Below are 26,310 nucleotides of genomic sequence, written 5' to 3' on the forward strand. Positions count from 1 at the left end.
GCGCGCCCGACGCCCCGCCCCCGACGCCCCGCCCCCGACGCCCCGCCCCTGACGCCCCGCCCCCGACGCCCCCGGCCTTCCACCAATCGCCTGCCCCGCCTCCAGCCCCGCCTCCAGCCCCGCCCCCGACGCCCCCGGCCTTCCACCAATCGCCTGCCCCGCCTCCAGCCCCGCCCCCGCCCCGCCCCGAGAGCGCTGCGAGCGCCTGGAGCCGAGGCGGGCGAGGTCCCGCCCAGGGAGGGCGCGGAAGTGGCCCCGAAAGGCCCCGGCGCCCGCCCGAGTGCGCGTTGGGGCAGGCGGGGAGCGGTGGTGGCCGGGGAGGCCGAGGCGCGGGCCCCCGCCTGCAGCTGGAGCCGGATCGGGGCGGTCTGGCTGACCCGCCGGTGTCTGTGGGTCTGTGCCCGCCCAGGGAGACATGGAGAGCTGTTTGGCGGCGGCGGCGCTGAACGGGGTGGACCGACGTTCCCTGCAGCGCTCGGCTAGGCTGGGGCGAGAAGTGCTGGCGCGGGCCAAGAGGAGGGCAGTGGACTGGCATGCTCAGGAGCGTCCCAGAGGCAGCGTGGGGGCCCATTTTTGGGAAGGATCCTACCAAGAAAGACGGCCCCTTCTCCCAGGAGAGGTGAGGGCCAGGTGCTGGGGACCAGCCTGTCATTTGCCCGGCGGTGGCCTGCCGGCATCCAGGGATCCCACCCTTGGTTGGAAGATGGAAACTATCAGAGTAATGAATGGAAAATATTTTGAACTTACTTTTGACAGATTCTTGCTGGGTAGCGGTAGAATGATAGTGCTTGGTTTTGGCTGATTCCTTTAAAAAAAAATTCTTACATGCTACCATCTGATACTCGAGGAAACCCAGCCAGCAAACCCTTTTTTTTTTTTTTTTTTAGGTCTTGGATAAGTTGTGTGGCTCTTTTACTGAGTTGAAATTCTTTCTCATTAAGAACCTTGTAACTGGCCAGGCGTGGTGACGCACTCTTGTAATCCCAGTATTAGGAGGCTGAAACAGGAGGATCCCACAAGTTCGAAACCAGCCTTAGCTACTGAGTGAGGCTCTCAGCAACTTAGTGAGACCGTTTCCAAATAAAGTATAAAATAGATCCGGGAGTATAGCCCCGAGGTAGAAAAGCCCCTGGGTTCCACCCCCAGTACCATAAATAAATAAATAAATAAATAAATAAACCTTGTTACTCCTGAAGTAAAAAGGCTATTTCCAAAATGGCTTCATTCTCTAGAAGGGAATCCTAGATCTCACCCTTGACTTGCCTTCTATTCAAATAGAGAGAAGAAGGGCGCCCAACCCTTAGTGCTTCCTTCAGAACAATGGCTGAATTCATGGACTATACTTCAAGTCAGTGCGGGGTAAGTCGGGTAAGAAGGAAGCCTTGCCCCTGATCGCCGACCTATGAACTCATTGTGGATCTTTCTGGAATTTGGGGAGAATCGGTATACTCGTATGTCCCCTCCCGTGCAGGCCTTCATGCAAGTTAGAAGTCATTCCCAACTCTGGAATTGAGGATACAGCAGGGAACAAGCCAAAAAACATCTCCATCCTCATAGAGCTTTCAGTCTAGTTGCGGGAAATAGCTTATTTGCTGAATTCTAAATTAAAACAAATATTTTTAAACTTTGAACTGAAGTTAAAAACAAAAACATTCCTCTGGATCACTCTAAACTGGAACTTGGCCTCTTTGTTTTCAAACTGTATTTAAATAAAAACTGAAAGTGTGTACATTAGATCTTAACCTCTGATGTTGTTTCAAGTCCCTGGCGATTGTTTAAGTGTGTCCTGGTAGGTCTATTAGGAGGTTGTCGGTGACAGTGATGATTATGTAGAACAGATGTAGATCCCGGGTCAGGGGCTTGTGGTTCCTATGAATCAGACCCATGTTCTGCTCCCGACTGGCTCTAATGTCTTTGACCTAAGACATCATCAGAACAAGGAGAACCCGGGGAAAGCACTGGGCACCTGGGGCTTATTGATGCATTTTAGCTTACCATTGTAAAGGTAAGGTTTCCTTTTCCTCTTTCTTTCTTTCTTTCTTTCTTTCTTTCTTTCTTTCTTTCTTTCTTTCTTTCTTTCTTTCTTTCTTTTGTGGTACTGGGTATGGAACCCAAGAGCATTCTACCCCCAAGCTATACCCCAACCCTATTTTTTATTCTTTATTTTGAAACAGGGTTTCACTAAGTTACGGAAGGCCTCACTAAAGTAGCTGAGGTTGGCCGCAAACCTGCGATCCTCTTGTCTCAGAAAAGTTAAAGCCAGGTGTGGTGGTGCACAGCATTCAGTAATCCCAGCATTCAGGAGGCTGAGATCTGAGGATCGCGATTTGCGGCCAGCCTTAGCTACTTAGTGAGGCCCTCCGCAACTTAGTGAGACCCTGTTTCAAAAGAAAGAATAAAATTTAGGGCAGGGGGTGTAGCTCGGAGGTAGAATGCCCCTGGGTTCCCTCCCTAGACCTGCAAAAAAAAAAAAAAAAAAAAAGTTAAGGTTTCTCAAGTCCTTTCTAGACTTCACGGGCTTCTTTGGTTTCCACTGAGAGATGAACACCAGCAAATCATCATAGTTTGCAAGATTTAATTGAGGTTTTGCTACCATTTGTTGAAGGAGGGTGAACAAAGGTTTTTTTTTTTTTTTTTTTTTTTTACTATTTTTTTAATGGTGCATTATAGTCTCACCAATAATAGTGACATACATGCACACAACAATTGGTGGGCTTTCCCCCTGAACAAAGGTTTTAATAAAGTCCCTTTCTGAAAGACCCATATACTTAAGTCTTCTTTAAGTACTTTAGAGGGAACATTGAAGGCAGACCAGTTAACACTGAAGGAAATCGCCTGCATGAAAAGTGTACTCTTCCTTTTGAAGTAACACCAGACTCCCGTCTCTTCTAGCCTTACCATCCTGTGAGCCTTCTATGACTGTGAGCATACTGCATTATAAAGGAGAAGGAAGTGCATCCCTTGTTTCTATCCTGCTACTCCGTTTCATATATTAAGATCTCAACTCTTAGCAGGCGTGGTGATGCATGCTTATAATCCCTGAAACAGGGGGATTGCAGGTTTGAGGCTAGCCTCAACGACTTAGTGAGGCCCTCTGCAATTTAGACCTTGTTTCAAAATAAAGAATAAAAAATAGGGCTGCGGGTGTTAGCTCAGTGGTAGAATGCCTCTAGATTCAATCACTGGTAACACACACACACACACACACACACACACACACACACACACGTCTTAACTCTTAATCTTTCTACTTCTCTCATTAAAATCCCCATGACAAGAATAGCATTCCAACCAATGAGATATGGCCCAAAAGACATTTTCATGTTCTTCTTTGTCCTGAGATAGTTGTAGAAAAATCTACAACCTCAGCTCTACTGTGAAGTGATTAACTTAAACACTCGGTTCATGGTTTAGTAAAAGGAATAATATTTGTCTTTGGTCTGAGGTTTAGCAAATTGGTGTTCTTCATGTTGGTTTTCAGGTCATGCTTTAGTTCAGGTCTGTTTGGAAAGGAGTCTCATGACTACTTTGCTTTCTAGAGTCTAGAAGAGCACTCAGGACTTGCCTCCACAGCTTTGAAGCAGTCCCTAAAATGTATCATCAGATCTATGTTTTGAGTGCTTTCCTTGGCTTCTCCCTGCAGTATGTTCAAAACAAGCAGGCCTGTGATGTCTTCATCATTAGTCATTATCAAGGGCAAATCTGAGGTTAACTTCGAGGGGGAGGAAGGAAATAGACAAGAAAAATGTGTTTTCTGATCCTTTGGATTATTATGAAACTGGAGACCTCTCCTCCCACTCCCCTGCATGGGAACCTTGGGGAGACGGGCTCCATAGCTCTGGGGTTTATGTTTCATTTCCTGCTGTATTTCTAAATCCCAAGGAAATGTGTCCCTCTTTTCCCATGTCCTTGTCTGAGATTTAGACAGTAAACATGGAACTCCTCATCAGAATTTATCAGAAAAGGAAAGGACACGTATATTTGACATTGAGGTAAAGATGTTTAAATTGTTTAACCTGGCTGAGAATGTGGTCCAGCCCACCTTTAGCTGGCCAGAGTCCTTGCCCTCCAGAGGCAGCAGATGGCAGCAAAGTAATGCCAAATGCAGTTTCCTTCTCCGAGCCACTTGGCCCAGGCTGTAGCTTGTTCTGTCAAATGCATAGGTGAAAGTGCTGTAATCCCAGTACTTGGGAGGCTGAGACTAGAAGATCAAGGCCAGCCTCGGCAAGCAGTGAGATTTCCATCAATCTGGTGAGACCTTGTTTCCAAATAAAACTAAAATAGGGCCAGGGAGATAGCTCAGGTAGAATGTCCCCGGGTTCAATCCTCAGACACACACACACACACACACACACACACACACACACACACACTGTCCCTGGGTTCAATACACACACACACACACACACACACACATACACACACACACACCACATTTGCCTTTGTGTTCTTGCCCCTTTGATAATGTTTTGCCCAAGTTTTTTTTGTTATTATTATTATTATTATTATCATTATTATTATTATTATTATTATTATTATTGCAGAACTGGGATTGAATCCAGGGGCATTCTACCTCTGAGCTACACCTTCAACCCTATTCTTTATTCTTTATCTTGAAACAGGGCTTCACTAAGTAGCTGAGACTGGCCAAGAACCTGTGATCCTCCCATCTTAGCCTCCCAAGTACTGGGATTACAAATGTGTGCCACCATGCCCCGCTCAAGTATTGCTCTTTTAAAAAAAATTGACCAGATGACTTGGTTACCCAATGTCTTTCACATTACTTCTCTAGAAATACTACTCATCTGTGCCAGATGAAGGAGGGGCAACCCACGTCTATCGGTACCACAGGGGGAAGTTGGAGCTCCCCACGTGCTCATACGCAGAGCACGGTGAGGTACGTATCTTCAAATTGGCCTGCACTCTGTGCTCTTTTTGGGGCACTCCTGCTGGACTCTTTATCATCAGAGGCCTGTGTAACTCAGTATTATAGCGCTCAACAGAAATGTATCAACTCACAGCTTTAGAGAACTTATTGCAGTAATTATGAAATAGTAATTTGTCCAAATCAGGAGCCTGGTTTCATTGTAGCATCTTTAGTTGAACCTGCATCACTGGGCTGTGGGATTCTTGGGTCTGCTTAAAGAAAGAGCTTTATATGTCTTCTTCTACATTTAGGGATAGAAGAAATGGGTTATATATATATATATATATATATATATATATATATATTGGTGGTACTGGGGTTTCTGGAAGCCCTTCTACCTCCGGGCTACACTCCCAGACCTATTTTTACATTTTTATTTGGAAACAGGGTCTCCTAAGCCAGTGCGCACGGCTGGCTTCGAACCTGCGTGATCCTCCTGTCTCTGCCTCCCAAGCGCGGGGATTACAAGCGTGCGCCACCACGCCCGGCTAGAAGAAATGTTTTTATAATTACATATCTTTCCAAGAGCAATAACTATAATGTCCTTGGTAATTTTTAAAAAGGAAGTGCAAGGGGGAGGGCTCTCTTCACAAAATAGTCTCTTCTCGCCCCTTTCTTCTCCCTCTGTTGCTCACATAGCTGGGCTCCGGGTATGTGCCACCACACTCAACTCACAAAATACTTTTTCTGAAGATAACAGTGACAGGCCTCTCTGTATGTCACTGTGAGGAAGCCAGAGGTTCTACTTGTTAAACATGAATCGGTGGTGTTGCTGGTGGGTTTTGCGGAGAGAGTAGTCGGTTTTTGTTTGTTTGTTTGTTGTTTTTTCTTAAACTCTCCTAGTTATACTCAAAAAGCAAAAGTCCAGTGCTTTATCCCTACGTTGAACTTCTCTGGCCTTCGGGCCGTTGGGGTATTCGAGTGAAGGAGTCTAGGAGGTGTAGGTGGCCAGCACAGGGGTGAGAGCTGGGCGCAGGCCGGAAGCACCCCGTGCTCCTTCCTGGGGTGTAGAGAGCTGCCAGAGCCTGTATCCTGGGCTCCCTTTTTGGGATAGCCTGTACTCTCTTACTTAAGTGCACCTGACCTTCAGTGTTTGTTTTTTGTTGTTGTTGTCTTTTGTTTTTTTGCGGGTCTGGGGATGGAACCCAGGGGCATTCGACCTCCGAGCTACACCCCCTGCCCTATTTTTTATTCTTTTATTTTTGAAACCGGGTCTCACTGAGTTGCAAAGGACCTCACTAAGTAGCTGAGGCTGTCCACGAACTGCCATCCTCCGGTCTCAGCCTCCCGAATGCTGGGATTACAAGTGTGCGCCACCACACCCAGCTTCTCAGTGGTTTTATGTTGGGAACAGTCACTCCCCTCCCTATAAAATATAAGTAGGGCCTCTTAGGGAATTGGCTTTATCGGTCAGCCTATTCCCTCTGGAACCCCCACTACCAGGGAAACACGAAGAATTACATGTTCTGAGAGCCTGTCAAATGTCATCACTTTTGCCCTTTCAGCTGCCCCTGCAATCTAGTAGCCCCATGTTATAGACTAGCAAGCCAAGGCGCAGAGAACTTAATTGGTCCCTTTTAGTAAATAGAAGGAAATAGGATTTAAATTCAGGTCTTGTGTAAGGATAAGTCACTGTAAGCATCTGACTAAAAATGCCTTTTGCGGAATTCACTAAAAAGAGCCTTAACAACTTAGGTGACACCTTGGAAAAAGCACTTAGAACGATCCTCCTAATAAGATTGGAGAAAGTTTCTCTTTCCAATCCAGGAGGCACAGGTTGAGCACGGATCATTATTTTTATTTGCCTCTTCCACTTGTCTCTTCAGAGATATGACAGAGAAAAGGCATCCCTCAGTTCAGAAGGCATCTGCCAGACCTCAGAGCCTGCTCCAGAGGCATTCCAGCCCGTGAGTACAAAAGCGCTAGTGTGCCGTTTTCACCACCACGGCGGACCCACGAACCTGCTGACCCGTTAGTGATACAGCTATTCACACTGGATCTGCAGTATTTTTCAGTTGGGATGTTTTTATACTCAAGGAGGGTACACAAAATTATGGATTGGCATACAATTTGTTTTCTTGGTATCCGTCCTTCGTTTGAAGTTTCAGGCATGCTCTTTGTGCCTGAACTCATAGTTGTGGTTGGAAAGAATGTCAAGTATTCGCAGCTCAGTTCCTATGGCTCAGCTGGGCTGGCACTGGGTCCTGCTGGAATTCCACCATCTGTTCCAGCAGCAGGAGGGCCTGACCTCCCAGCTTATAAAGTGCAGCCAGTTCTGAAATTCCGAAACATATACATTTGGTGAGATATCGGGTTCCAAAGCATTTGTCCCCCTTTTCCACAAATGGTTCTCTAAAACAAAAATGATGATGGGCTTTTTCATTGTTAGGAAACAATATTTACTAGTTCATGAGCACAGGGAATCTTTCTGGAACTTGAAAGGGCTAGAATTATGAGGAAAGGAACTCAGCGTGTTGCTGCAATAAATTCCTTAGTTTTTGTTTGTATACAATTTACCACTGTCCAGGATTTGGAATATGCTACTTAGTTGCAATTTAAGAATATTCTGAAGCCAAGTATGGTGGCTCACGCTTGTAATGCCACCATCTGGGAGGCTGAGACAGGAGGATCTTGGTTCAAGGGCAGCCTCAGCTACTTAGTGAGGCCCTTTGCAACTCAGTGAGGCCTCATTTCAAAATAAAGAATAAAAAATGAGGCTGGGGGTGTAGCTTGGAAATACAGTGCCCCTGGGTTTCATCTCCAATACCGCAAAACAAAACAAAGCAAAAAAAGATTTTACTTCTAGGACAAATATAAGTTATCAGGCTTAGGTGCTCCTGCCATCGTTGCTCATGTTTGGGAGTGCTGATCTTCCTGATGCTCCAGGGTTGAAGTCAGTGGTCCGGCTTATCCAGGATGGCCCTGTGTGCAGGCAGATGAAGCAACTTTGGCTTTTTGTAGTTCTGATACAGCTATATTTTCTGAAACCTAGATTTGTTTATTTACACAGTTGACAATCAGTAAATAGTTATGGCATGGTCATGTGCATTCATATCAGTTATCTCATAGTAGACCTCCAATTTTGTAGCAACTGGGTATGAAAAGATGTAACATAAAATTGCTTTTGAAAAGCCGGGCGTGGTGGCGCATGCTTGTAATCCCCGCGCTTGGGAGGCAGAGACAGGAGGATCGAGCAGGTTCGAAGCCAGCTGCACGTGCTGGCTTAAGAGACCCTGTTTCCAAATAAAAATATAAAATAGGTCTGGGAGTGTAGCCCGGAGGTAGAAGAGCTTCCAGGAACCCTAGTACCACCAAAAAAAAAAAAAAAAAAAAAAAAAAAAATTCCTTTTGAAAAAAAAAATGGCTTCAAATCTGTCTGCAAGGCAAGGGGGAGGGAGTTTTATAAAAGTATAAATATTCTCATTTATTCCTGTTAGTGGATTTACTGGCTAGTACTTTCTCTTTTTCCCCATGTGTAGTGTTAGAAGTGATAGCTTCCAGATGGGCATGGTGGCACATCCTATAATCCCAGTACTTAGGAGGCTGAGGCAGGAGGATTGCATGTTTGAGGCCAGCCTGAGCAACTTAGCAAGGTCCCGTAGCAACTTAGCAAGACTCTGTTTCCAAATAAACAATAAAAATAGGGCTGGGGTGTGGCTCAGAGGTAGAATACCTTTGGTTTCAATCCCCAGTGCCAAAAAAAAAAAAAAGGAGAGAAGGAGGGAAAAAAAAGTCAGCTTCTGCCCATGGCTCCTCCGAGCATTGAGCAAGCATAGAGTGGCCTCACAGCTGTCACCTTGGCGCTTACTGATTCTCCTCCGGTTTGGCACTTTGCCCTTTGAACTGAGATCCATCCTCCGCCTTCGCACCTGCCATGACTTATTTCCCAGCACCTGTAAAGTCTGGCTTCCGAGGACGGTTCTCCCTCAGTGCGGCTCTAACACATCAACTCCGGCGCCCAGGTTCTGTGCCACAGGGGAGCCGGTGCCCCGCAGGCGGGCTTCGCCAGCCAGCTGTCTTGCTGCTTCCTTGACAAAATGGCATCCACTCATATTGTTCTTAGTTTTAGGAAAAGGAATGCTTCATCTTCCTGATCACGAACTTGGCAAAGCACAGTTAGAAGGACTGGTTCTCAGCGCTCCAAGGGGCGTGGCCATGATTGCCAATCTCTGTCCACACGTGCGAAACAGCGGCCATTAGCCTTTTCTTCTGCGTCATTCTTATTCTGAGTGTTCTTTTTATAATCCTTCGCGTTCCTGTATCACTTTAACATTTATGAAGTGTTTTCACACGCTTATCTGTGAGGGAGGTATTATCACAGCTTTATTTTTTATTTTTATTTATTTTTTTGGTGGTACTGGGGGTGGAACCCAGGGGCTTTCTACCTCCGGGTCACACTCCCAGACCTATTTTCTATTTTATTTGGAAACAGGGTCTCACTAAGTTGCTGAGAGCCTCACTAAGTAGCTGAGGCTGGCTTCGAACCCATGCAATCCTCCTGTCTCAGCCTCCCAAGCACGGGGATTACAAGCGTGAGCCACCACGCCTGGCTTATCACAGCTTCAGAAGTAAGGAAACAAGCATAAGGAAAGGCTGATACTTACCTAAATGACAGTGATATTATGTGATCAAGCTGAGCCTGGACAATGAGATCTGTCTTCCAGGGGAGCACTTAATCCCATTAGACCTCTGGCACAGAGGTAGCCTGGTGAAGGCATTGAGATAGCAACCTCTAAACTTCTCTACCCTCTTTTCCTTGTAGGCTGAGAACACCGCTAAGGACCTCTACATAGAAGTCTACCCTGGGACCTATTCTGTCACCGTGGGCTCAGATGCCTTAACCAGGAAGACTCATGTGGTAGCCATTGACTCAGGACAAAGTGTGGATTTGGTCTTCCCCATATGATGGTGACCGTCGCTGCCACCGCAGCACTCTTTTTTAAGTAGCAAGAAGAATAAAGACTTTATATGATTCTCTTAATAATCATGCATTAATCCTGCTTTTAGTGCTGGCTGCAGAGGATCAGCCTTCCTGGGAACTGGAATCTGTCTCTTTCAGTGCCCATTTTAACTGGAGAATGTAGACATCCCCCATCCTCATTTGCCTGGAAGTGATAATGTGGTGACACTGTCTGAATAGTTTTTACTGCTGGCTTTCCAAGTAAAGGTTAATTATGATAATAAAGGGAGTGATTTGGAAATGAAGAGAACTCATTTTTATTGGTATTAAAGAGGACAGACACAATGTCCACATGGACAGCGGTAGGCTTTATGCAAAGATGGCAGAGAGTCTGGATGCATTTGCCCACAGCAGGCCAGCCACACCCCGAGGCTGCTGTGGAAGTCCTCAGGTGTCTCAGGCCCCCGGGGAGCACTGGGGCGGGGCCTCCAGCTCCTGCGCCTGGAGACAGGTGCTCCCTGCTGCTCATCTGTGGGGAGTCCTTGCTTGTCTGACTCTTACCCGGCCTGTGTACTGCCTCCTTCCAGTGAAGAAAGACTTGTCAGCCCCTCTGCATCATTATGCTTTAACTTCCTATGAAAGGAGAGAGAGAGAGAGAGAGAGAGAGAGAGAGAGAGAGAGAATCCCAGAGTCTTAAACTAGCTATAATTTGTGTGTGTGTGTGTGTGTGTGTGTGTGTGTGTGTGTGTGTGTGTGCATTTAGTACTAGGGATGGAATCCAGGGGCCTTTCACTTCCAGGCTACACTCCCAGACCTATTATATATTTTATTTGGAAGCAGGGTCTCACTAAGGTGCTGAGCGCCTCATTAAATAACTGAGGCTGGCTTCAAATCTGCATGATCCTCCTGTCTCAGCCTCCCAAGTGCTGGGATTACAAGTGTGCACCACCACGCCCGGCAACTAGCTATAATTTTAAGGATCAAAAATCACTGATTTAGAGCCAGGCATGGTGGCACACGCTTGTAATCCCCGCGCTTGGGAGGCAGAGACAGGAGGATGGCGTAGGTTCGAAGCCAGCTGCGCGTGCTGGCATAGGAGACCCTGTTTCTAAATAAAAATGTTAAAATAGGTCTGGGAGTGTAGCCCAGAGGTAGAAGGGCTTCCAGGAACCCCAGTACCACCAAAAAAAAAAAAAAAAAAATCACTGATTTAAAAAAGTGTCCCAAACTGGGTGTGGTGGTGCGCGCTTGTAATCCCGTGCTTGGGAGGCTGAGACAGGAGGATCACACTGGTTTGAAGCCAGCCTCAGCTACTTAGTGAGGCTCTCAGCAATGTAGTGAGACCCTGTTTCCAATTAAATATAAAAAAATGGGTCTGGGAGTATAGCCTGGAGGTAGAAAGCCCCTGGGTTCCACCCCCAGTACCACCAAAAAAAAAAAAAAAGTGTTCCAAGCTTTTTAAAACTATAGCAACAGTATTGTCTGGTGAATCATCTCATTTGGATCACAGCAAGTGTTTCCTCAGGAAAAATGCCAGTATTTTATATGATGTAAACAAAGTTTTAGAGCTAAAGTTTTTAGCATTCCTAGGAGGAACAGACTCCCATGAATAGAGGGCCTAGTAAAGCAGACCCAGGACCAGCACCTTAAGTTAGAGAAGGATTTAAATGGAGATCTTCACACACACCCTTCAAGAAACCAGGGATAAAGTATGGTTCTGGCGGGTGTGGTGATGCACATTTGAATCCCAGTACTTGGGAGGCTGAGACTGGAGGATCACAGTTTGCGGACAGCCTCAACTACTTAGTGAGGCCTTCTGCAATTTAGTGAGACCCTGTTTCAAAATAAAGAATAAGGAGCCGGGCGTGGTGGCGCACGCTTGTAATCCCCGCACTTGGGAGGCGGAGACAGGAGGATCGCGCAGGTTCGAAGCCAGCTGCGCGCGCTGGCTTAGGAGACCCTGTTTCTAAATAAAAATATAAAAATAGGTCTGGGAGTGTAGCCCAGAGGTAGAAGGGCTTCCAGGAACCCCAGTACCACCAAAAAAAAAAAAAAAAAAAAGAATAAAGCTGGGCGTGGTGGCGCACGCTTGTAATCCCCGCGCTTGTGAGGCAGAGACAGGAGGATCGCGCAGGTTCAAAGCCAGCCGCGCGTGCGCTGGTTTAAGAGACCCTGTTTCCAAATAAAAAAAATAAAAATAAAAATGGGTCTGGGAGTGTAGCCCAGAGGTAGAAGGGTTTCCAGGAACCCCAGTACCACAAAAGAAAAGAAGGAAGGAAGGAAGGAAGGAAGGAAGGAAGGAAGGAAAGAAAGAAAGAACGAACGGACTAGAAGCCGGGCGTGGTGGCACATGCTTGTAATCCCAGTACTGGAGGCTGAGATCACAGGAGGATCACAGGTTCATGGCTAGGCTCAGCTATTTAGTGAGACTCTCTTTCAAAATAAAGAATAAAAATAGGGCTGGGGTTCTGTAAGCCTTCTAAAACTGTCTATAAAACTAGGTGGGTACAACTTTCTGGGAAAGAGGACCACAGGTTTCATCATTCTCAAGGGGCCTAAGAACCATGTGAGGAGTCCCTGGAAGCCCCTTCTCAGCCATTGTGCTTTACCTGAGTCCTCAGGGATTTTAGTCTGAGGGGGACTCTTGCCCCTGGATGTGCCCTGATCCCATGACTCGGCTGTTTGTGCTCAGCTTCCTCTGCAGGGTCTGTGCTGGTTTTGCCTGGGTTGCTTTCGGGGCCAGCTCCTTGGTCATCCCCACTACTGCGGTTACCACTCTCTTCTGTTTATTGTTCTTTTTCCAGGTGCTGCAACGTCTTGTTCCTAAATCCAAAATCAATTAGGCATGGTGAATATGTCATCATTCTTATAAGATTAGTCTCAATGACAAGTAGAACTGTATCAAGGATGGTGGAACCTAAGTATCTGTAAGTTCAGTATCTGTTCAGGATTTTTAAGGAGAAATAAAGTTTGTTAATCATTTGTGGCCATTATGTTTTGGGAAAGGTTATTATGATACCCAGGTATGGAGTTGGGGATAAGTTATCAGACATGTTTTTCTTTTTCTTTTTTTGGGGGGTGTGCAGGGGATAGAATCCAGGGGTATCCTACCTTTGAGCTGTACCCTCAGCCTTGTTTTATTTTTTACTTGAAAATAGGGTCATAGCCGGGCGTGGTGACACACGCTTGTAATCCCAGCACTTGAGAGGCTGAGACAGGAGGATCGCACAGGTTCGAAGCCAGCCTCAGCTACTTAGTGAGGCTCTCAGCAACTTAGTGAGATCCTGTTTCCAAATAAAATATAAAATAGGTCTGGGAGTATAGCCCGGAGGTAGAAAAGCCCCTGGGTTCCACCTCTAGTACCACCAAAAAAAAAAGAAAAAAGAGAAAGAAAAAGACAACAGGGTCTTACTAATTTGCTGAGAGCCTCATTAAGTTGTTAAGGCTGTCTTTGAACCTGTGTTCCTCCTGTCTCAGCCTCCCAAATACTGGGATTCCAAGCATGTACCACCATGCCAGGCTTCAAACATGTTTCCAAATAGCCAGTAGGATAAAAAAAAAAGAGAGAGAGAGAGAGAGAGAGAAGCAGCTGCCACCCACTGAAGGAGCATCTGCTTATTCACTCATCAACGTTATCAGTGACTCAGATGACAACGATCACAAGGTGAAAGTAGGCTGATGGAAAAACAAGTTTCAAGCCGGGCGTGGTGGTGCACACCTGTAATCCCAGCATTTGGGAGGCTGAGACAGGAGAACCTGGTTTGAGTACAGCCTCAGCTACTGAGTGAGTTGCCCTTTGCAACTCAGTGACACCCTGTTTCAAAATAAAGAATAAGCCAGGTGTGGTGGCGCACGCTTGTATTCCCCGCGCTTGGGAGGCGGAGACAGGAGGATCCCACAGGTTCGAAGTCAGCCACACTGGCTTAAGAAACCCTGTTTCCATATAAAAATAGGTTTGGGAGTGTAGCCCAGAGGTAGAAGGGTTTCCAGGAACCCCAGTACCACCAAAATACATAAATAAGAATAAAATATAGGGCTGGGGGTGTAGCTCGGAGGTAGAATGCCCCTCGATTCCATTCCCAGTACCGCAAAAAACAAAACAAACAACAACAAAAAAAACAAGTTTCAAGAAATTGATTGAGGCAAAAAAAGGGGAATTTGAGGAACAATGTACAAAGGAAGGAATATTTATAATCTGTTTTGAAACTACACATCAAATCCTGTTTCAGTCATAAGGAAAGGAGGGTAACGCCATGAGGACCTGCAGCCCACACTCTGGCCTCCCATGGATTGCTGGAATCAGTGACCTCTCGTGGCCTAACACTGAAAGGATCTGAAAGTGGAGGGCAGAGGGGCCCATACAAGAGGTTTCATAAGAGGCCAGTTCAAGACCTGAGCATCAGTACTTGACTGAACTGATAACAAGTATGGATATCTAATACTGATTAAAAACCAATCATATGGAGAGATTTCCGATAAGACGGCAGCCGCAGCAACAATAGCTGGCAGCAGCCAAATAGGACAGGTATTCCCCTGAGAAACCCCAGACATCAGATTTTGGTTTAATATCTGATTGGGACAATATATAGAGTCATTTATAGCCATGACTTCCTACCTAAAATTTAAGAGAGAAGAGATGGATCAAGATGGCAGAGACAGTAGCAGCAACCAGTATTCCGGAGAGCTAGATAAATCCAATCCAACCTGCCTTGAACTGTTAAAGAAATTTCCCCCAAAAAAGACTGCTCCTGCCCCACATGCTCAGGAATTCTGGACAACATACTATGTAAGAAAAATGCTTGGGAGGAGGGCCAAGATGGTGGCGGTGGCAGCGGCCAGTATCTGGGAGAGGCAGGTAGATTCATTCTAATCTACCCTGAACTTTTGAGGAAATCTCCCCCAAAGTAGACCACACCTGCCCCCACATGCTCAGGAACTCTGGACAACATACTATGTAAGAAAAATGTTCGGGGCGCATCAGATGGAGCCCCTCATAATCGGTTGGCCAGAGCCTGTGCAACCCGGGAGCCGAGGGCACTTCTGGCTGTCGCGCTCCTCTGCACAGCCCTGGGGCTGGGTGCGCTCAGAGCAGCAGAACCCGCTCTCTGTGGTGAAGCTGTGGGCCTCCTGCAAAAGACACGTACTGTTTTATTAAAGAAGATTGAAGAGGGAGGAAGATGGTGGCTGCTGCAGTTGCAGCTGCAACAGCAACCAGGACCGCAGCGGTGATAGTAGCCCAATAGGACATGCATCCCCCGAGAAACCCTGGACGACAGATTTTGATTTAATAGCTGAATGGGACAATACACAGAAACATTTCCAGTCATCACATCCTATCTGAAATATAGGAGAGAGAGTGGAAAACGGTGGAATTAGAGCCAAGACTGCAGCCCGGCGCCCACCGCTGCGAGAAAAGTGAAAGAAAAGTGATTTTTGGAGGGATATCCCAGAAGAGATCAGAAAGCAGACTGCTCCTGCTGCACATGCACAGGAATACTTAACAACAACACACTCTAGGAGAGACCAAGAGGGCGGCAGCGGCCAGTATTCAGGAGAGGCAGAGATCCAACCAAATCCACCTTGAATTTTTGAAGAATCTCTCCAAAAGTAGACTGTTCCTGCCCCACATGCTCAGGAACTCTGGACAACATACTATGTAAGAAAAAGTTTGGCGGAGATGGACCAAGATGGCGGCAGTGGTGTTGGCCAGTATTCAGGAGAGGCAGACAGATCCAATCCAATCCACCTTGAATTTTTGAAAATATCTCCCCAAAAGTAGACTGCTCTTGCTGCACATATGCAGGAATTCTGGACAACATACTATGTAAGAAAACTGTCCGGGGCAAGTTGGAAGGAGCCCTGCCCATACTGCTGGGCTGATTCGCTGGGAGGCCCCATTTCAGGCATGTTGTCCATGGATTTTGGAGCATGCCTGATGATGCTCATGGATCAGCCCCAGGAAGTAATCTTTTCCTGGATCATAATGAAGTATGGTACCTGAAGAGACTATACTTTCTATATTTACCTTTTTTTTTTCAGTATTCTACCACCAAGCAAACCCCAGCCTTTTTTATTTTTTATTTTGAGAAAGGGTCTTACCAGGTTGCCCAGGCTGGCCTTGAACTTGTGCAACTCCTGCCTTCGCCTCCTGAGTGTCTAAGATCATAGGTGTTGCCACTGCACAAAGCCTCTGGTCAATTACTAGAGTTGGGGGAGGGCTTTGGAGTGGATCTGTTTAAATATAGTGATGGAGTCGGGCATGGTGGCACATGCTTGTAATCCCAGCATTCGGGAGGTGGAGACAGGAAGATGGCGGTTCGTGGATATGCTCAGCTATTTAGGCCCTCCACAACTAGTGAGACCCTGTTTCAAAGTAAAGAATAAAATATAGGGCAGGGAGTATAGCTAGGAGGTCAAATGCCCCCAGGTTCCATCCCCAGACCCCCCAAAATAATAAATAAATAAATAAATAAATAAATAAATAAATAAATAAATAAATACAGTGATGGGGAGAGAAAGAGACTGGAGAGTGAGCTAAGTGGCTTTGGGCAGTGGAAACAAGAGCAGTATATGCTTAGGGCCAGGGGAAAGCTGGGCTTTATTGATTTGGAACGAGTCCAGTGGTTGCTGAGGAGCAAGGCCAGGAGCAGGAGCGGAGACATGGTAACGGGGCATGTCTGACCAGCACGGCCTCTCCTCCCCCTGAGGCAGAGCCTGGTGCTGTCTCAGCTGCTCCCACAGATTCTTTTCTGGTGGGCAGGTATAGATTTTCTTTCTCTAGGTGGGGCTGAGGCAAGAGGCAGTGGAAGCTATGTAAACCAGCTCTGGGTGCCATGCTCTGGGTATCATCACTTGTTGAGAGGACAGATCTCAGAAACAGCTGTTTCCCAGAAGCTGCAGACACAGCTCACCACTGTGAGATCACTCAGTTCACAGGAGCCCGGGACACTTCCTCCACTTTTTTTTTTTTTTTTTTTTTTGGTACTGGGGATGGAACCCAGGGGCATTCTACCTCCAAACTACACCACCCCCAGCACTATTTTTTATTCTTTTCTTTTCTTTTTCTTTTCTTTTTTTTTTTTTTTTTTGGTGGTACTGGGGTTCCTGGAAACCCTTCTACCTCTGGGCTACCCTTTCCAGACCTATTTTATATTTTTTTATTTGAAAACAGGGTCTCTTAAGCCAGCAAGCCTGGCTTCGAACCAGCGCGATCCTCCTGTCTCCACCTCCCAAGTGTGGGAATTACAAGCGTGCGCCACCACACCTAGCTTTATTCTTTATTTTGAAACAGGGTGTCACTAAGTTGCAGAGGGCCTCTAAGTAGCTAAGGCTGGCCACAAACCTGTGACCCTCCTGTCCCAGCCTCCCAAGTGCTGGGATTACAAGTGCGCGCCACCACACCTGGCTTTCCACCTTCTCTTTTCAGTACACAGTTTCCTCTTAGGGGAGAAAGAACTCAGCTGGACATTGATGGATTTTTCTCTCTCTCATTGTTTCTCTATCAGAGGGGGGAAAGGGCCCACAGCTTGCAAGCCAGAGAAACCCTGCAATCCTCATGTAAAACACAGCTGCAGCAGACAGTCCCCCTACCCATGCCAAAGCCCAAGGTCCAAAGTGTTATGGTTTGAATGGCGGGGGTTCTTTTTCTTTTTCTTATTCAACTAAGGTTGGTTGAATAGAAAAATTAAAACTAACAGGCAGCTCAGTGCAGCTTTAACAAATCTTTATTACAAAATTAGGAAATAGAGCAGTAAGAAATAGAGAAGAGAAAGAAAAAGCAGCATGCTGACCCGCATGCTGGGGAGCCCGAAAATGGAACTCTGGCTCCTTTTGGGACCCCAACTCTTAAATAGATTTTGTATTGGTATTTTTCTCATCAGCATTACCAAGGCAATGGGCTAGTTACTTATTCCTTAGCCAGGTGGTGCCTCTTAGTCTCCAGACAGTGCACTTCCTAAGTGCAAGGGTCAAGAATCTACCTGGCTCTCGGGTCTATTGTATTGGGCAGTATTGGTTGCTCATCAACTAGGGTGCTTTGAAGCTGCACACTAAATTTACCTTTCCTGTGCCCAAGCCGGATCCCAGAGGAGAGGAGGTAAACAGAGGCACCGGTTGCCTGTGTTGTAATTTTAGGGCTAATGGCTTCAGTTGACTCTAAGGCCTTTACTATAGGTTAATGATTAGAATGAAGGGCAAAGACAGAGAGGAACTCTGCAGCCCCCTCCCTGCCTGAGTGCTTGCACAGCACCTAGGCTCTGACTATATTTTACACTTTGGAAATTATCAAAGCAATTTTCCAATATCAGCACCTTAATACATTTTGATGCCTCTTCCCAATACTGGCACACAAAGAAGCCACCCAAGAAAGCTCACTGTAGGAACAATTTCTCAACTTCCCGGAACTGGAAACTAATTAATGAAGTCCTCACACGCGGGGTGAGAGTGAAATCCTCACAGGTGAGCAGTCCTTCAGGCTGAACAGCTGTCCTAGAAATGAGGCAATAGGCCGGGCGTGGTGGCGCACACTTGTAATCCCCACGCTTGGGAGGCGGAGACAGGAGGATCACACAGGTTTCAAGCCAGCCACGCTGGCTTAAGAGACCCTATTTCCAAATAAAAATATAAAAAATAGGTCTGGGAGTATAGCCCGGAGATAGAAGGGCTCCCAGGAACCCCAGTACCACAAGAAAGAAAGAAAGAAAGAAAGAAAGAAAGAAAGAAAGAAAGAAAGAAAGAAAGAGGGCAATAGTTTCAAACAGGGACTCCCAGTGGGTCCCGGTGTGGGCGGTGCCTCTCTCCTCAGCACTCAGCATGCCTGCCCCAGATGCTTCTTCACTACACAAATAAGTGGCTCTGGGGCTCCGAGAATCTAACCTCGGGCTGGGCTCCTCCTGGCCACCTCCTTCACAGGCTCCGCCAGCTGACCTAGGCTTTTCTTTTCTTTTCTTTTTTTGTGGTACTGGGGTTTCTGGAAGCCCTTCTACCTCCGGGCTACACTCCCAGACCTATTTTTACATTTTTATTTGGAAACAGGTCCTCCTAAGCCAGCGCACGCGGCTGGCTTGGAACCTGCGCGATCCTCCTGTCTCTGCCCCCCAAGCGTGGGGATTACAAGTGTGCGCCACCACACCCGGCTGGCTTCTGCTCTTTCCAGGCCCTGTTAGGAACTTAGGACGGTCAGAGGCAGACTAATAATATACTGCTCCCCAGACCTACCACGGTGTGTCATGCAGTCCTCAGCTTGAGATGAAAAAGCTTGGGAATGGTTGCAGACGGCCATTCAGCTACTGCTTATAAAGAACAAACAGCAGAAGGCAGTGCCTGGCTCTTCCACTCTGACTTACTCAGGAGCTGTGTGTGTGTGTGTGTGTGTGTGTGTGTGTGTGTGTGTGTGTGTTACTGGTGAATGGACCACCCAGGGGCATTCTGCCATTGAAGTATCTCTCCAACCCTGTTTATTTTGAAACAGGGTCTCACCAAGTCACTGTGTGCTAGCCTTGAACCTGCAATCCTCTTATCGCAGGCTCCCACCTACTGGGGTTAACAGGCATGCATCACTGAGCAACTGTGTTTTGAAGGAATAATATCATTCCTTCCCAGGCATCAACTCTAGTCAATCCTGGGAGGCATTTTAACTGTTCATCTAGACAAAAAACAAAACAAAACAATCCTTCCAGGAAGCAAAAACTAGGGCTCTGTCTTCTCTATCAGTAGAGAAGAGTGAAGAGAGAAAAAGATATTGAACAGAGGTGTGGACCTTAACAGAAAGGCCAGCCCATCCTTCCTCTCTTGTTTGTAGCTTCCATGGAAACCCACCACCTCCATCTTCTCACAGTCTCCCTTCACATGGCCAGTCTTCCCTGGATTGCTTCCACGCCCAACCAAGTGGACAGGTGTGTTGGACTCCTGAGAGTTGCGTGGAAGGAGGCAACAGCCCTGCCTTGGAAGACAGCCCCACGCGCTCGGTTTACCTGGCTTCCCGGGCTGTGGCTCAGGCCCGTTCCTCCTCCAGTACCTCCACGGGGGCTGGCAGGGACTGCTCTGCCTCGGAGACATCGTGGGAAGGGCGGGGTCAGTGCTGACGGAGCTGTTCACCATCAGTCTCTGGGGAAGGCCCAGCTCCAGCTCATCCTCCCAACCCTCTTCACCAGAGGAAGAGCAGGAAGAAACAGCCAAGGCGGCGGGCACTGCTGCCGCCTCGTCTTGAGGAGCGTCGAGGGGCACAAGCTGTGCTGTGGGCCTCCGCTCTGACTCTGGGAGTCCTGTGGCTGTGGCCTCTGAGGTCCCACTTAGAGGCCACCAGGTGGGGCCCCTCAAGGGGCAGCAGCAGAGGCAGCAGGCCTGGGGGCGGCAGGGATGGCACAGGCAAGGAGCGTCCAGAGGGGGCCTGTGGGTGCTGCAGCCAACAGCGGGCCTCAGCAGGGAGCAGCAGGGGGCCTGGAGGAGGGGGCTGGGGTGCTCCCAGGGGCCAGGCTTCTGCAGCCTCTCCACAGCCTTCATCCAGACAGCGGGGGGCACCCACCTGACCCCACGTGGTGGCACTTTAGCTGTCTTGCCGTTCCAGAAGTGAACAGTGATTTCTTTTTCCTTGGATGCTGTGTAAGAGAAAAGGGCAACATTTTATTCTAATTACCTCTCTCTTGCAGGTGGAAAAGGGTTCACCTCTCCCCAGAGGCAAAGGCTAAGCCTGAGCCCTGCCCTCTGCTCCACCTGGTTCCTCACACCCCCCTCTCCCTGGAGAAGCCATGGGAGCCGTCCTCTCAACTGCACCGCTGCAGCTTGTACAGGGCACCAGCTCCCTGTCTCCTGGGCCATGAAATGACCTGGGGGCAGGGGGCATTTTTCATGAAAACCCAAATGTACTCTTGGTGGAGGCCTCCTGTCATTCTCTGAATTACAATTGTCCCTGAAGGACCGATGGGCGGTAGGTCATGGTGCAACCCCACCACTTCTCCATGGTTTGGCTAGCCCACATAGACATGATACTTTTATATTTTCCCTGATATGAACATGCATCTGTTGCCACCCCAGAGTTAAGTGGCAAGCCGTGGCACACGGGTTCTTTTTTAATGGCGCTAAGCCCCCTGTGTGCTATTTTATCCTCAGCCTGGTTCCCTCTGAGGACTGATGGGTCAGAGCGGCTTCCCTTACCTCTCTGGGGGTCTCTGGTCTGCAGGTCCCAGAGCACAGTGCCAGGGCCATAGCGCTGTTGTTCTGGCTCCCAGGGTGCCAGTACCTTGTCCCCGGGTCGCAGTGAGCGGTCCATGGATGGTGAGTGCTGAACAACGTCTTCCTCTAGGACCACGCGCTGCCTCTCGGATGGCAGCTTTGGGCCGAGGACTGGGGGATCCTCAAATTCCACAAGCAGGATCCCCCGTCTCTCCAGCTATGAGAGAGAAAACAGAATTTGATTTGGCATGAGAAGTACAACAGGGAGCCCGGCATGGTGGTGCACACCTGTAATCCCAGGATTTGGGAGGCTGAGATAGGAGGATCACAGGGAGACGGCCTCAGGAGGCAGTGAGACTCTCATCAACCTAGCGAGACCCTGTTTCAAATTAAAAATAAAAAAATAGGACTGGGGTTGTAGTTCAAAGGTAGAATGCCTCTGGGTTCAATCTCCAGTACCAAAAAAAAAAAAAAAAAAAAAAAAGCAAAGAAGAAAAGAATAATAGGGAAGCCGAGCATGGTGGCAAATGCTTATAATCCCGTACTTGGGAGGATCACGGTTCAAGACCAGCCTCAGCATCTTAGCAAGGCAGCAATTTAGCAAGATCCTGTTTCAAAATGAAAAACGAAACCAGGCTGGGGGTATAGCTCAGAGGTAGAATGCTCCTGTTCAATCCATAGATGTCCCAGAACCAGACTCCAAGTTTTTCTTGCAAACAGCGAGATCCGTCAAAGAAGGGTCAGGACAGGCACTGCTTAGAGCTAGCTGAAGCAGACAGAACAGGCAGAGCGGAAGAAATTTGGACAGACACACACTCAAGGAGAGCGCCAGGTGAAGTCAGAGGCAGAGACTGGGGGCGATGCTTCTTCTACAAGTCGGAGGACACCAAAGATTGCCAGCAGACACACAGAGCTGGGAGAGGGATGTGGAACAGATTCTTCCTCACAGCCCTTAGAAAGAACCAACTTGCCAATGCCTGGGCTTTAGCCTCAAGAAACGTGAGACAAGAGATTTCTACAGCTGAAGTCACTCAGTCTCTGGCACTTTGTTACACAGCCCCGCAAACCAATACACTCACTGACATTCCATGTTCACTTCTCCATCTGGCTACAGAAGGTCTGTGCCAAGAAACCCAAGTGCTGGACACATGCTAATCAAGTCAGGCAGGATGGGCCACCCAGCAGAGCGCGCTGGGGGTCAGGGACTTGCCTCTGGAGCTGCCTTTATCTGAGCTCGGTAATAAAAGCCATCTGGTTCCCTTTTTGCCAGGACCCAGGTATCAGCAGCTTCTCCAGCTCTTCCCAGCCAGCCAGGACCCTGCCATGCTGGGTCAGCAAAGTGGAGACACGGGAGATAAGAATACCTGGGAAAGGGGAAAGTAAGCAAAATTAGGGGTGAACACCAAACCCTAAACACACGGAGAAACTCTTTTTGTAGTTAGACCTGAGCACTGCCCCATGTGAATGACACACTTGGGTCTGTGAAACAGAAATCCATGTTCTGTGGCATTCTTCCAGTACGATGAGGTAACCTTTTGGGAGGGACAAAAGGTGAGGACATTACAGGAAGCCATCATTGTTTTAAATTTTTATTTAGTTTTGAATACATAGCTGCTTTATTTCAAACTGCAGTGTTGTGGGAGAACCATCATTTTTGTATTGGAAGTTGTTTCAATGTAACCAAGACATAAAATGTTCCTGGGTTCCTAACACACACACACACACACACACACACACACACACACACACACACAGAAAGAAAGAAAAGAAAAAAGAAAGAAAGAGGAAAGAAAGATAACAGAGACATAATTAGCCTTGACATATTTAAATTAATTAGTGCATGTTCTGACATGAAACAACAGACCAGGAAAGGGCTCAGGGTCCCAGGATGAGGGGTGGTGATGCGGGCGGCTGTGCCAAAGGAGCAAAGCTGTGTGGCACTTGGCCCTGTGGGTCAGAGGGACGAGGAAGTGCTGGAGCAGGTGGCACAGAGGAGCTGATGAGGGGTAGTGGGCAGAAAAGGGAGAGGCCGATTCTGGGAAGTTTTGTGGGTAGGCCAGTTGGTGGGGGGCGGGGAGCACTGAGTGAGGGTTTGGGTTTTGAGGAAGCTGCTCTGTGGGCAAACCTGAATACAAAGATGTTTAACTTGGCCTTGAATGGGATGGTTGAAATAGGTGAATCTAGAAAGGGAGCAGTTAAAGAGGATTCGGGCTGACATGTCCCTGGCTCAGGCACGCTGAGCTGAGTAGCCTGGGACTGACCTCTGGGTCTTACACAGTTTCTATCTGCTAGAGGCTGAAGTTCCTTTGCCCTCTTTTGGTCACTTTGGTGTTTTGTTTTGGAGTACTGGGGATTGAACCTGGGGGTGCTTGTTCACTGAGCCACATCCCTAGCCCTTTTTCTATTTTTTTTTTAAATTTTGAGACAGGGTCCCCCTAAATTGCCCAGGCTGATCTCCAACTTGCGATCTTCCTCCTTAGGCTCCCCAGTTGCTGGGATTACAGGTGTGCATCACCAGGACCTGGCTGCAGGCACACTTAAGGATATTATTCAGGATCTGGGTGTGGCGTTGCACGCTTATAATCCCAGTACTTGGGAAGCTAAGACAGGAAGATCGCAGGTTTGCAGCCAGCCTCAGCTACTTAGTGAGGCCCTCTGCAACTTAGTGAGACCCTGTCTCAAAATAAAAAATAGAAGCCAGGTATAGTGGTGCACAATTGTAATCCCAGCATTTGAGAGTCTGAGACAGGAGGCTCATGGTTCATTGACAGCTTCAGCTATTTAGTGAGGCCCTTTGCAACTCAGTGAGACCCTGTTTCAAAATAAGGAATAATAAAAAAAAAAAAACTGGGGATGTTGCTCGGAGGTACAATGCCCCTAGGTTTAATTAAAAATAAAAAAAGAAAGAAAGAAGTATAAGCCGGGCGTGGTGGCGCATGCTTGTAATCCCCGCGCTTGGGAGGCGGAGACAGGAGGATTTTGCTCATTCGAAGCCAGCCGTGCTGGCTTAAGAGACCCTGTTTCTAAATTAAAAAAAAAAAAAAAATATATATATATATATATATATATATATATATATATATATAGAGAGAGAGAGAGAGAGAGAGAGAGAGAGAGAGAGAGAGATGAATGATAGTCTGGGAGTGTAACCTGGAGGTATAAGGGCTTCCAGGAACCCCAGTAACACACACACACACACAAAAAAAGGATATTATCAGGAGAATCCCGGATTTCTGAATAGGAGAGCTGCGGATTTCCAAGTGTCACGGGTTAGGACTTGTGAAGGAAGCCTGTTGGCTGCGGCTTGGTTAACACATCTGGATATTAGTAGTTGAATGTATGTCTGTTTTTTCTCCTTCTTCCTTCCCATGGGCAGCGACTCCTGGGGCTAGGCTGGATCTTCCCTTCACAAACCCTAACCCTGCAAACAACTGACAGGATGGAGACCGAGGGTCCAGGAGGGACCTGGAGACCCCTGGTTGGTCTTGTGGTTGGCCGCAGAAACCCTAATTCTCACATGGGCCGCAGCCAATCTCATACTGGATGGCAAAACGAGTTAGGAGCGCTGTAAAGGTCATCGCTGGCCGCGCGCTCTCACGAACACAGCCCTGACCGTCCCCGCGGTGCTGCCAGGCGAGCCCGGGCCCCCCGGGCCACTGGGCCACTGGACGCACAGTTTGGGCGCGGGTGATAGACTTCTCCTCCGTGCCGATCCTACTCCGGACAGTAAAGGACCCCGTCGGCTACTGCGGATGTCAGTTCTCTCCCTCGTGGGACACCGTCCACAGCTAAGAAGAAAGGAAAAGGGGTGCGCCCCCTCCTCCCGCAGAGGGCAGAGGCGGGTACCTTGGGAGGGCGCAGGGCCCGGGGAGCCAGGGCGCTCGGAGGGCGAAGGGGCAGGTGAAGGAGAGGCCCCAGGGCGGAGCGGCACGGTCCCAGCCGGGGCCCTTCAGGGTCGCGGCCACGCTGCAGTATTTGGGCAAAGGCATCGCGGGCCGCGGGAGGACTGCGCGGCCTCGGAGGAGGAGCCACCTGGAAGGAGCCGCGCGGTTAGTGAGCTGCCGCCCGCGGCCAGCAGAGGGCGCCCGGGAGGCCGGGGCTCCGCGCAGGGGCGCCTCCCGGAGACCGCGCGCCCGCGCCCCCGCCCCTGGTTCTCCTCCCGATCTTCTGCCTCGGGCGCCCCAACTCGGGAAACAAGCGTGGGTTTTAGAGAAGGCCGCTTTAAATCCGTCACAGGCTCAGCTCTGGCCTCAGCGACCCGGAGATGGGACCCGGAAAGCACCTAGTCTACACGCCCAGCCCGCAAAAGTGTTTCCTCCTCCCTCCTCCCCAGGGGCAGCGGCTGCGGGGTGACACGCTCTCCCTCCACAGCCCTAGCCCTGATGACTCGCTGACCCCGAGCCCAGGCCACAGGCGCCCTCCTAACCCGGCACCTGCTGGACTACGGGGTGGGGGCAGCTGCGCAGCCCTCCAGAGCCCGCCCGGGCCCCAGTCCAAGGGACTCACCCGCTGCGAGCCCGTCCACCGCTGCGCCCGGCCTCAGCCCTACAGACTCCTGGTTGCCAAGCAGGTTGCCATAGACGCCGGCCAGCAGGAGGGCGGCCAGGGCGAGAGCGGAGCGTGTGCCGAGGGCTACGCAGGCCTGGAGGGCAAGGGGAGAGGCGCCCAGTCCCCCCATCTTCCTCTTCGAGGAACGGGAGGCGGAGGGAAAGGTCAGTGTAGCCCCAGCTCGCCACATCTCAGGCTGTTGCTGACAGTGCAAAGGCCCCTGAGGATCCCTGGCTGGTGTAAGACTTTTTTTTTTTTTTTTTTTTTTTTTTTTTGGTACTGGGGATGGAGGAACCCAGAAACATTCTACCTCTGAGCTACACTCCCAGCCCCATTTTCCATTTTTATTCTTTATTTGGAAACAGGGTCTCACAGAGTTGCAGAGGGTCTCCCTGCGAACCGCGATCCTCCTGTCTCAGCCTCCCAGATGCTAGGATTACAAGCCTGCGCCACCACGCCTGGCTGGCTTAAGACTCTTAAGAATTCGTCACAGTTTAAACCAGCCCAAGGTGTGGTGGTGTTTGCTGTACCCGTGAGGACGCTCCTGAGGAGCAGAGGTGCAATGAACACTGGAATTGTAGGTGGTGGACACTGGGGACAGAAGAGACAGACGTCTAGATTCTGCTCATCTTTGAATATCTAAGGGAGGAGGCTGGTGTTTTCAGGCATCTCAAACACTGTAATTAGTCATGTGTACTTAGTGTGTCCGCTGCTCAGTGGACAATATCAGAATAAATGCAGGGACTTAGTGGATGCAGGGACTTGG

General features: G+C 48.6%; 2 protein-coding genes across 2 annotated transcripts; one reads left to right on the forward strand and one right to left on the reverse strand.

Moving 5' to 3' along the window:
- Window positions 1–406: 406 nt before the first annotated feature.
- On the forward strand, window positions 407–9,833 carry AKIP1 (A-kinase interacting protein 1; the record flags this gene model as incomplete). Its single annotated transcript, XM_080714942.1, has 4 exons — window positions 407–619; window positions 1,279–1,359; window positions 4,793–4,897; window positions 9,690–9,833. The coding sequence occupies exons 1-4, from the start codon at window positions 416–418 to the stop codon at window positions 9,831–9,833; spliced, it is 534 nt and encodes a 177-aa protein (XP_080571068.1). The 5' UTR covers window positions 407–415.
- Window positions 9,834–12,453: 2,620 nt separating this feature from the next.
- LOC308259240 (uncharacterized protein C11orf16) lies at window positions 12,454–24,985 on the reverse strand (the record flags this gene model as incomplete). The annotated part of the gene is made up of 5 exons (XM_080690119.1): window positions 12,454–12,650; window positions 19,799–20,422; window positions 20,979–21,213; window positions 22,207–22,360; window positions 24,843–24,985. The coding sequence occupies 5 exons, from the start codon at window positions 24,983–24,985 to the stop codon at window positions 12,454–12,456; spliced, it is 1,353 nt and encodes a 450-aa protein (XP_080546245.1).
- Between the last annotated feature and the right edge of the window lie 1,325 nt (window positions 24,986–26,310).

This window comes from Muscardinus avellanarius (genome assembly GCF_963383645.1).
Source record: "Muscardinus avellanarius genome assembly, chromosome: 1".
Lineage (NCBI taxonomy): Eukaryota > Metazoa > Chordata > Mammalia > Rodentia > Gliridae > Muscardinus > Muscardinus avellanarius.